Source organism: Ammodytes marinus (assembly GCF_949987685.1).
Source record: "Ammodytes marinus genome assembly, chromosome: 10".
Classification (NCBI taxonomy): domain Eukaryota; kingdom Metazoa; phylum Chordata; class Actinopteri; order Uranoscopiformes; family Ammodytidae; genus Ammodytes; species Ammodytes marinus.
In genome coordinates, this window is record NC_137214.1 from 30,823,793 (window position 1) to 30,836,124 (window position 12,332).

A 12,332-nucleotide genomic window follows, 5' to 3' on the forward strand; every position below is an offset into this window, starting at 1 on the left:
GGCGTCTCTTAAACGTGGAGTCAATCTTCATCTCTACATTACACTCTAAAAAGTGTATTTTTGAAAAGTTGAAGTAACGCACTGTTTTGAATAAGTCTGACTCAGTTTTCTGCTTTAGCGATGGCGACGTACTTTTGTGGATTACATCAAATTGAAATTGTACTGTACTACATAGACCTGACATTGACTTGCTTTTCTTATGCAAATGAAAGCGCTTCAATTAGGTTTTCCTGTCTAACGTCATGACGTGGACGTTTACGTCAACGTCTTTTTCAGCTAAAATTTTCCTGTGAAGCCGCCATGTTTTCTCCTCGCACTCGTCTCGCACACGGTCACGGCGCCCCAACAAAACGGTAAGTTTAATACAGACAAAGTAATGTTTTACAAATGAAATGTTAATTGTCGGATAATAAATGTTCTGCCTGTAATGGTTACAGTGTTTCGTCTTAAGGTTAACTAAGCTAAACTGAGCCGGACCAGCAAAGTCATGCTGTGTCCTTCAGGTTAGCTTATAATTTTCGATTAATTTATCTGATTCTGTGAGAAATTGTTGGCCATTTGTTCAAACCACTTGTGTGTACAACTTCCCGTGGCATTTAAAGGTGATAGTTTGGCTGTTAACTGGTCAGTAATTAATTGCATTTTGCCAGCGGACACATGTAGAGTGAACGGTTAGTAATTTGCGCGCGGTGCTGAGTGCTCTGCTCTCCGGGTTAGCATGCTGTGTAGGCTACTGGTAAGGCCAGATACATTTACATTTCTTTACCACCGAGCTGCGTGCGCCTGTTGTTCAGTACACCGTGTGTGTGTGTGTGTGTGTGTGTGTGTGTGCGCGCGTGTGTGCGTGCGTGTGTGTTACTGCCGTCACCGCATCCGCTATCAACGTTTTTAGTATGAATACTCAGGCAGCACCAATGAGAGTCGCATGTCGTTCTGATGAAAGCACGGAGGTGAGTCCGGCTGCTAAATAAACAACACCACTACTATTCCTTCTATCATTATTAGTTTGCTAGCGGACAGGTAGAATAAACTGAACTGCGCCCGCGTGTCTGTTTGGGCCATTCGTTCCTGCGTGTGTGTGTCATGTAGTTCTCGTGACAACCAAACACTCAACCTAACTGTGAAACGCAGTGATAACTGCCTCTGTGGCTTGTTTGACATGGAGGCAGCAGCGGTGAAACCCCATAGTTATACGTTTCTCGGTGGTTAAAGCATTCACCAGTCCAGCTCATATTAGTTTGCTATATCGCAGCAGACTGTTTTCTCCTTCTATACCACATTTGGCTTAACATTGAAATGAAACGCCACTCCCTTAGTTAATATTAATGCATGTTTAATTTTCTTTTCATGATTCTTTCCCTGATTGGTGGTGGTTACTTCAGGCCGGGACACAAATAATTGAACTACCCAAAGGTAAGTTAAACTGCAGTATTGAGTGCTAAATACAGTGCTATTTATAAGGCTTCAATGTGGCTGTGTGTAGCCACATTCAGTTTACCACGCAGGGTTAGAGTACAAGTTACTGCACCCTGCCAATGGCATGTCTTTTTTTATGTCAGGCAAATTGTTTTTCCAGTTCAGCCACAGTCCTTTTTAAAGCCATTTGTAGCCCTCATTATAAAGGTGTGCGAAGGATTCTCGTCAGAAGGATTAAACAGTGTGAAAATGAAAACTCATGTTGGGGAGGTGATAGTCTCGCAAAGCCAGACCAAACTACAGCAAGTAGTATGGTCTGGAAGCATGCCGTTTAGAGCCGTCTATTCGGGGGGGAAACTGGGCTGGCCTGTTTTTATTTCTTTAAACCAATCACAATCATCTACGGCGGGGCTAGCCCCGGGAAGCAGCCAATGGAGGCGTAGCGTTGTTAGCCGACGCCAGCGCTTAGACGCTGGCGGAAACGGTTCAGCCAGACTAGGGAGGTGATGATAAGAAAAATGTAGTCAGGTGACACAGCTTTGTTGTGACAAATGGCCATAAAAAGCTTATAGCCACTATCAAAACAGTGGCAAAGTGCTGTAGAGCATAATAACACATTTAATACTGAGATTGTATACAGAGTGAAGTAATTTGCATTTTCTTTTATTAATTCACTATTTGTTTTAGATCCATTCTGAGTTCCTGTGGTTCATGGCTGTTCCTGGGTCCATGGCCCAGTTACAGTCACTCAAGTCAGCCGATCAAAGGTGGATCAACAGGCCAAATGACGGACACTTTGGACCAGGTACATCTGGAGCATCAAACAAAACAAGTTTCCTTGGTAGCTTAGAGGGTGTCAGAGTTTCCCTATCTTTTACAGATACATAACAAGGGCAGACCATTATAGTGTCTTTAATATATGCAGCTCATGTTTCACCATCACACCATTGAGCTTACATTTATTTTCTAATGAAACTCTGGCATTACAAATGTCCATTTATTTTTAAATAAATTGTAGGATTTAAGTTTTAAGAGTGTCTTCGATTATGAAACTGATTGAATTGAAAATTAATCAATATCATGTTGTCCTAGACTGACGACATTCTTCTTCGGAGGGAGTGTGTACCGAAAGCCTTCATCATCTGCCTCGGAGAGGATGCAGATGACTTGATCAAGGAATATCCGGTAAGCTTCAACAGTTACACTTTTATGCAGGTTGAACAGGTGTTATAAAGTTTGGTCTACTTACGAGCGTAGTTCACGTCAACCGGGTAACTTTAATCTTTCATCACTCGTCCATGGCTGTGACTCATGCCCAACGGTGACTCTGCGCGTGTGTGTGTGTATTAGTGTGCGCGCGCATGTTTGTCTGCAGTGCCGATACACACACACACACACACACACACACACACAGAGGGACAGACAGATTCGGCAGACTAGCTTTTATCATCCCCAAATAGTTTGTAAAATTAATAAATGCGTGTCTCCAGAACATATTTAAAAACTGTATTAGCGGGGGGGAGAGAGAAAGGTTTTCGTTTATTGATTTTACCTAAATGGTTTTGATTTACTAACCGGTTACACATGTACACGTGCACACCCCTACTCTAGATTGCAACAAATATGCAAAACATGATTAGAAATTATTTGATGTACTGTTGTACATTCATACGATAGAGGTACTAGTATAGTGAAAAAGTAAGTCAAGGGCCCTGAAAAAAATACAGATAAAATCAAGACACAAAGTATACTTGAATTACTCATTAGAATAATTAGTGCATTTTCACAAAAATGGACTCAAGACTAATGCCAGTGATATTATTGTACCATACAAGGTTCATAGTTAGTTACTGCATACAAGTGCAAATTGATGACAGTGATGTTTTGTGTCATGTACTGTAGGACTCTGGAGCAGCTCGCCATTGCAGAGTTTGTCTTTCGAAAGCATGGGGAAGGACCGCAGGAGCCACCTGAAAACATTGGCCTCTTCATCGAGGGTGTGGAGGTTTTGCATGGACTGACCTGAACCTAGCTTTTCCAGCACCCCTTTCTTTCACTTTTGAGGTGCTCCAGAAAATCATCATGCATCTCAAGCAACATAAGATGTCCCCCAAAGTCTAAAATCTGTATGGCAGACTTGAAAACAGTGACTACACATGAGAGACAAATATTCTTCAAACCACAAGGTGATATACACACATTTTGTCACACGTTTTTGGAAGAGCAGGTGAAAGGTTCCATTTTTGTTTCGATATGGTCCAAAAAGAACAAAACACACTGGCTGTAGAGCAGAATCTATGTTTAGCACGCACAAGAATACATAACTTTGGTGTTTTTGATGGTTTTATGCATTACTATGCACAGAGTTTGTCAGATTTAAAACTGTAAAATAAGTTCCTTTTTATATTTACAGAAATCTCAATATTTATTATCACTTATAAGTAAAACCATTTTTGGAATAATTTTTTCAAACTTATTTTTAAATATTAGGTGAAATGTTGAGATGGTATCATATTGACTTGGAGGATTTTTATAACTTTAACTGGCGGCTGCCAGAAACAAGGAAAAAAGGACAACTTGCATTACACACCGTGTTTGTCTGATTTAAAACTGTAAAAAAAGAAAAAAACCTGTGAGTCATTACATTGAGAAACTATCAATATTTCAGCTTAGTATAAACATATTTGGATTTACTTTTTCAAACATATTTCAAAATTAAAGGTGAAATGGTGATAGTATATTTATAATGACTTACAAGATCTTTTTTATTTTTATTTTTTTAAAGGTGAAGTCACCGATTCCTGAGACTGCTTGTAGTCCTAATCACTTTCTCAAAAATCTGTAAATATATCCTCACGATCTGTCAGTATTTTTGCGCTGAAAACCAATTCAGTGTCTTCCATTACACTGCCTATGCTCTGTAAACGGGCATGTGGCTCTCCGGTGGGCCCCTTTTGTTAACATACCCTTTGTTTACATACCAGTTTGCTGAGCCTAGGCTGTTTTTTTCACCACACAATTTAAAACTATGTAAAAAAAAATACCAAAAGTGATTTGACAACAAGCGGTCTCCAGAATCCCTGACTCCACCTTAAACTGACGGCTGCCAGAAACATGGAAAAGGCTTACCTGCATTACACTGGTTGTCTGGTTTAAAACTGTAAAATAATTTTTCCTTTCCCATGTTAAATTACACTGTGACTATACTGGCTATAGCTGGTTATAATGGATTCTATATTGGAAAGATATGGGAAATATGTTGCTTGCCCGACTGTTATACACTGAAATGTGTTCGAAGGTATTGGCACGTTGTTTTCTACTTTCATTCAATAAAGTATATTAAAACAAACTGATTTGAAAATGTGATTTTATTTTAGAAGCAATTTTAAGTTGAATAAACTTAAATAAATTATGTGTTACCGGTTGCCTTAATTCAATTAAGTTGGTCCAACTGTTTTCTTTTAGGTTCTACGGAAGCAATATTTTACTTTAGGATTAAACAAGAAATTGAGTCAGAAAACACTGACATTTTAAGTTGTTGTCCCTTAATTTTAAGTTGGATTAATGCAAACTTTTGATTTGAAAACAAACAAACTATTAAGTTGATCTGACTTAAAACAATTGTGTAAGTGTAACTTACATTCTTTATTTCAATAAACTTAATTCAATCCTGTGTTACCGGTTGCCCTAATTCAATTAAGTTGGTTCAACTTTTTTCTTTTTAGAGTGTACTTATTGAAAATGCTCTTTAATGACAATATTTTTGGGGGGAATTTGGTAGAAATGTTGTCAGTAGTTTATATTATAAAACCAAAATGTTCATTCTACTCAAACATATGTCTATAGATAGTAAAACGAGAGACACTGAACATTTGGAGTGGTCTCTTCATTTTTTCCAGAGCTGTAATTTTAGATTGAGCTGCCAATGCCAAAAACCCTCTTCTAGTGCCAGTGAGAGGCAGATGAAAAGCCCTACTAACGTCCTTCTCATACTACAAGCCCTACTAACGTCCTACTCATACTAAAAGCCCTACTAATGTCCTACTCATACTAAAAGCCCTACTAACGTCCTACTCATACTAAAAGCCCTACTAACGTCCTTCTCATACTAAAAGCCCTACTAACGTCCTACTCATACTAAAAGCCCTACTAACGTCCTACTCATACTAAAAGCCCTACTAACGTCCTTCTCATTCTAAAAGCCCCACTAACGTCCTACTCATACTAAAAGCCCTACTAACGTCCTAATCATTCTAAAAGCCCTACTAACGTCCTACTCATACTAAAAGCCCTACTAACGTCCTTCTCATACTAAAAGCCCTACTAACGTCCTTCTCATTCTAAAAGCCCTACTAACGTCCTACTCATACTAAAAGCCCTACTAACGTCCTTCTCATACCAAAAGCCCTGCTAACGTCCTACTCATACTAAAGCCCTACTAACGTCCTACTCATACTAAAAGCCCTACTAATGTCCTACTCATACTAAAACCCCTACTACTCATTCTAAAAGCCCTACTAACGTCCTACTCGTACTAAACTTGTTTTTTTTTATTCTTTATTGCTCCTGTATACTTTAGTGTAAACGGTCCGACGAACCTCGCATACACAATCGAATCGTTAAGTACACAGTATGTAGTATACACATGTTGAGTATGTAGGGAGGGAGTACGTTAGTAGGGCTTTTTACAACACAGTCTGAGACTTTTGAGAGATATCATTTCAGATTGAGTGCTCGATAAGGTGCCAAAGCCACTAGGCCTCTTCTAGTGCCAGAGAGAGGAGATGAAATGGCCACAGCAGCAGAAAACCAAGATCCGCTCAGAACTGGGGGGGTTTGCATTTAGTTAAAAGTGATTCAGTAATTAGTCTGGCAGTGTTTATGAATTCAATTAGCTTAGAAAGATTTTAAAGTTTTTACCTTAGAGACCATTGTTATTATACAACTTGATATACTATTTTTTTTACCTTTATTTATACAGGTAAATCCCATTGAGACCGAAGACTCTTTTGCAAGGGAGACCTGTTTTCCTTTCCCACCATTCACACACACATAGCAGGCTAACTATCGACATTTACACGAGGCAAGGTGGGTGAAGTGTCTTGCCCAAGAACACAACAACTATGACACAGGTGGCAGGGCGGGAATCGAACCTCCAACCCTTTGATCATCAGCCGACCCGCTCTACCAACTGAGCCACAGTCGCCCCAACTATTGAGTTATGTCTATTCTCTGCAATAATGCTTTTCATGTATAGTGACTTAGACCCAAGTACCGGAGAAGCATAAAGCCGCGTGTGGAGAGAGACTGCTGTGCTCACTCAGATGAGAGGAAGAGTGTCCAATCTACATGGTTTTTTTGTGATGTGATTCGTGTCAGGTTGCTCTGTAGCAGTTTTTACAGTAACAAGAAATTAAGACCAGAAAAGTCGTATAATAGGATCTCTTTAAGGTAACAGTTTGTAAATATTAATGCATTATAATGATTTTTATTTTCCACAAATCACTTCTTATAAACAGCTTGATGTCTACTTGTTTCCCTCATACTTATATTTCAACAGTGTACATTTTTCGTATATTTTTAAAGTGCATACTGATTTCAAACCCTCATATAATTACCAGTGAAATGTGTATGAGTCTAATGTCACTGCAATCTGCCTCCACACAATCCACTACACAGCAAAGTGTAGTGGATTGTGTGTGTGTGTGTGTGTGTGTGTGTGTGTGTGTGTGTGTGTGTGTGTGTGTGTGTGTGTGTGTGTGTGTGTGTGTGTGTGTGTGTGTGTGTGTGTGTGTGTGTGTGTGTGTGTTTGTGTGGTAAGTAATAAGTGAGTGGCACAGTCATTTCTACTAAGTGGATAATGTCCATACAGTCGTCCATACAATGCATCTCTATGGGATGACATTCATGCTGAGTGCAGTGCATTCATTTATATGGAGATGAGCCATTAGCATTGCTGTCCATATGAACGCAAAGGATTATTTTCATACATACAGTAAATCACACACACATATACTGTACACACACACACACACAAACACACACACACACACACACACACAACACACACACACACACACACACACACACACACACACACACACACACACACACACACACACACACACACACACACACACACAGGCTTGCGCACAGACACACACACACACACACACAGATTGTAACCAGCGCTTCCATATTTACTCTATGTGTACTCTCTCTAATGTATTCTCATGTATGTGCATACACAAACTGATTACCTGCTTTGAAACCATGTTATTTTAAAGTTGCAGTGCGTAACTTGTGTGTGTGTGTGTGTGTGTGTGTGTGTGTGTGTGTGTGTGTGTGTGTGTGTGTGTGTGTGTGTGTGTGTGTGTGTGTGCTCAGGCCTGTGTGTGTGTGTGTGTGTGTGTCTAAGGGATTAACTAAACGTCACACGCTCGCTGGTTTTGCCTCATCATCTGCATATTGCGAGGATGGAAAAACACACAAGCCATGATGTAAAAATTCATCATGCGTGAAACTGCTTTCTCCCGAAGGCACTGAAGGCAACACGGACGCGATTGGACGGATAAAAATGGGGATTAAACATATGCTATTTTGCTACGCTGTTTAACTATATATACTGTAATCTGTGTGTGTATGCGGTGTACGTGGAAATATAGAGATCATATCTTTGTAATAGAACATGTGTGTATATTTGCCTGTGTGTGTGTGTGTGTGTGTGTGTGTGTGTGTGTGTGTGTGTGTGTGTGTTTGTGTGGTAAGTAATAAGTGAGTGGCACAGTCATTTCTACTAAGTGGATAATGTCCATACAGTCGTCCATACAATGCATCTCTATGGGATGACATTCATGCTGAGTGCAGTGCATTCATTTATATGGAGATGAGCCATTAGCATTGCTGTCCATATGAACGCAAAGGATTATTTTCATACATACAGTAAATCACACACATACATACAGTACACACACACACACACACACACAGGCCTGAGCACAGACGCACACACACACACACACACACAGATTGTAACCAGCGCTTCCATATTTACTCTATGTGTACTCTCTCTAATGTATTCTCATGTATGTGCATACACAAACTGATTACCTGCTTTGAAACCATGTTATTTTAAAGTTGCAGTGCGTAACTTGTAACTTGTGTGTGTGTGTGTGTGTGTGTGTGTGTGTGTGTGTGTGTGTGTGTGTGTGCTCAGGCCTGTGTGTGTGTGTGTGTGTCTAAGGGATTAACTAAACGTCAGACGCTCGCTGGTTTTGCCTCATCATCTGCATATTGCGAGGATGGAAAAACACACAAGCCATGATGTAAAAATTCATCATGCGTGAAACTGCTTTCTCCCGGAGGCACTGAAGGCAACACGGACGCGATTGGACGGATAAAAATGGGGATTAAAACATATGCTATTTTGCTACGCTGTTTAACTATATATACTGTAATCTGTGTGTGTATACGGTGTACGTGGAAATATAGAGATCATATCTTTGTAATAGAACATGTGTGTATATTTGACTGTGTATTTGTTAGAATGTGTGTGTGTGTGTGTGTGTGTGTGTCTGTGTGTGTGTGTGTGTGTGTGTGTGTGTGTGTGTGTGTGTGTGTGTGTGTGTGTGTGTGTGTGTGTGTGTGTGTGTGTGTGTGTGTGTGTGTGTGTGTGTGTGTGTGTGTGTGTGTGTACAGATAAAGCTCGATGTCAGAAAAGGCTTACTGTAATGTACACTGTTCATTTTGTACAGTTATTTTATCTTGTCTTACAGATACATATGTATTGGCAAATTGATACAAAAGCTATTCAAACCATGGTTGCGTTCCGAATCTCATACTCTTTCTTTTTTCTATTCTACATACTACATCCGACGATAAAAATAATCTAGTTAGGATGCAGTAGGCATACTATTGGGACATACTTTTCTCTCTTATTTCATCATAACATTGCGCCTTGATCTTGCCCCTTGCTTTTATATCCGTCGCATCCCCGTTTGTTTTCATTTGGAGGCTTCGTCGATGTTACGTCACTTCACGTGTACACTGGATTGTGGGTCAGAATCGCCCCAAATAGGATGCACTTTTCAACACTAACAATCTTGGCCGCATGAAGTAGGACATCCGGGTACTTCTAACCATCCTAAATCTGGCCACAAGAATCGGGACATCCTAAATCTTTTTTCTACATACTATATAGTAGAAAGTATGCGATTAGGAACGCAACCATATTTATGTTGGCCATTAGAAGGGCAGCAATGTTGAGTGTAGAAAGAAAGATTTTTTTTATTCAAAACGTAAAAATGTAAGTAAAGGTTTGTGATTTGTGATGATCATAAACAAGTTATTTGAGGAAGACCAGGAATAGTGGTGGAAACAATGAATTATTATATTATATTATCGGTATTTTTTTTTATTTTTTATTTTTTACTATGGAAAAGGGGTAGGATTAAATAAGTGTATACTTCTTCCTGCTCCTTTTCAGGCATATCTCAGCAATACAGATAATTTGTTTTCTTTTATTTTTTTGTGAAAACATAATTTTTGTTTATTGTATTTCCATGCTTTTCATTTTGTTTTGTATGTGGATATGTCTGAAATAAATCGAATCAAATCAAAATTGACCGCAGCTATATAGAAAATATAAACTAAGCCACGTCACATTTAACCCACATTTATGTATGAAAGGGTTGGATTGTTTTATGGAAAAAAAGCTTTGTGAATTTAAATTAAATGTACCTGTAGTCAAGTATGTCCATAATTATTTTACTTGAAGACCTACTTCACCGGTGGGAATATGAAGGTGTATTGAACCCTGAGATCCTATGTAGTATAAAGGTGCAAACATTTTAGAAATCGGTTCATCCTAGCCTGAGAAAAGGCAGAAAGAGTGTTTCATGGTCTCACTGTCTAACCCTACATTTTACTACTGTGACATCACACTAGTAAAATGTCAAATGCTGACTGCAGGACCTCACTTGTGTGTTTCTCTTATACATATTCTTTATTGCATTGTTTAAAGGAAGCTGGGACTCACATATTAAATAGCCTGTAGTTGTTGTGCCAATTTTTTTTTATCCTTTATTCCTACAGGTAAATCCCATTGAGACCGAAGACTCTTTTTCAAAGGAGACCTGTTTTCCTTTCCCACGTTACCATTCACACTCACATTCACACACCGATAGCAGGCTAACTATCGACATTCACACAAGGCAAGGTGGGTGAAGTGTCTTGCCCAAGGACACAACAACCACGACACAGGTGGCAGGGCGGGGATCGAACCTCCAACCCTTTGATCATCAGCCGACCCACTCTACCAACTGAGCCACAGTCGCCAATGAAAAATAAACCATTTTAAATGTTTAAACTCTAGCAATACAGTGTTGTGTGTGAATGAAGATGCATATCAAATCTCCCGGGCAGTTAGCAGCTTGAAGGATCTGTGTTAATTCCCTTTGGTTTGTATCGCAGCATGTTGTTAAGAAAGACAATAGATTAAAGATGCTCATAATACAGCACAAGAGAGAGAGAGAGAGAGAGATACATGAAAAGAAAGGGAGAATACTGAATGAAAAATGGAGAGAGAGAGAGAGAGAGAGAGAGAGAGAGAGAGAGAGAGAGAGAGAGAGAGAGAGAGAGAGAGAGAGAGAGAGAGAGAGAGAGAGAGAGAGAGAGAGAGAGAGAGAGAGAGAGAGAGAGAGAGAGAGAGAGAGAGAGAGAGAGAGAGAGAGAGAGAGAGAGAAATGGGGCATCGGAGGACAAAACTGAAAGAGTAATATGAGCTCTGTGTGCCTCTCCTTGTTCACATGTGCACAGGCTGCTTTCATGGGTGGGCAACACACACACACACACATACACACACACATTCTCTCTCTCACACACACACACACACACACACACACACACGTTCTCTCTCTCTCTCACACACACATATACACACACACACACACGGATGCACAAAAGCGTTAAAACACACTCACTGAGCATTTGGAAGCTTGTATAATTCTCTCTGTGGGTGTCAATTAAATCTCTCAGCTCTGTCAACAGCACACACACACACACACACACACACACACATTCTCTCACACACGTACCTACACACACACACACACGTTGCCTTTCAATAGCTACTGCATCGTCAACACCGGCTGGCTTGGCAAGCGAGAGAGAGGGAGGGAGAGAGAGGGAGAGAGGAAAAGAGAGATAAGAGACAGAGAAGCGGTAATATGAGAGCATGAAAGCACTGCAGGTAAGGCAACACTGCATTGTCACACACACACACACACACACACACACACACAAAAGCACACACACTCACACACACACACACACACACAAAAGCACACACACAAAAGCACACACACACACACACACACACACATTCACTGTTCTCATTTTCAGTTTTTTTCTGGGTATGAGACTAAAATGAACTAAAGATGTTATATACAAAGGCATTCACTCATAGAAACACATACAAAACAAATCCATTCCCTTCACCAGTGTATTTAAACATATCTAATGCTATGAATACCATCCATCCCAGTGAGTGCAGACCTACTGGCTGCATTTTGAATACACCATATGCCCCATTAGCATTACATTATGACCTCTAGACATTTGAACAGATGGACATGTCTGAGATTTGGTTGTATATAACTTTCCTACGTTATTTTTTAAAAAAAATTATTGTATCCAAGATTATTCTGCAATCTGCAATGTCTACATCCAAATCTGTGTCATTGCAAAGAAAATTTATAATCCCTCTTTTTTTTTGTAAGATAATTTTTGGGCATTTTCAAGCTTTATTAGACAGTACAGAGTTGAAATGGAGAGACAGAGAGAGAGAGAGAGAGAGAGAGGGGGGGGGGGGGGATGACCTGCAGTAAAGGTCCACGGGTCGGATTTGAACCCACGAC

The 12,332-nt window shown here is 39.8% G+C and overlaps 1 protein-coding gene across 1 annotated transcript; it reads left to right on the top strand.

The window, feature by feature from the left end:
- The first annotated feature begins 282 nt into the window (after nt 1–282).
- On the top strand, nt 283–3,396 carry LOC307256218 (uncharacterized protein). Its single transcript, XM_080035117.1, has 4 exons — nt 283–353; nt 2,104–2,221; nt 2,509–2,601; nt 3,319–3,396. The coding sequence occupies exons 1-4, from the start codon at nt 301–303 to the stop codon at nt 3,388–3,390; spliced, it is 336 nt and encodes a 111-aa protein (XP_079891243.1). The 5' UTR covers nt 283–300; the 3' UTR covers nt 3,391–3,396.
- The last annotated feature ends 8,936 nt before the right edge of the window (nt 3,397–12,332 follow it).

Coding starts and splice junctions, on each gene's coding strand:
- LOC307256218 (XM_080035117.1), top strand. CDS start 301: ATGTTTTCTCCTCGCACTCGTCTCGCACACGGTCACGGCGCCCCAACA. Junction 354..2,103: donor CACGGCGCCCCAACAAAACG/GTAAGTTTAATA, acceptor TATTTGTTTTAG/ATCCATTCTGAGTTCCTGTG. Junction 2,222..2,508: donor TGACGGACACTTTGGACCAG/GTACATCTGGAG, acceptor ATGTTGTCCTAG/ACTGACGACATTCTTCTTCG.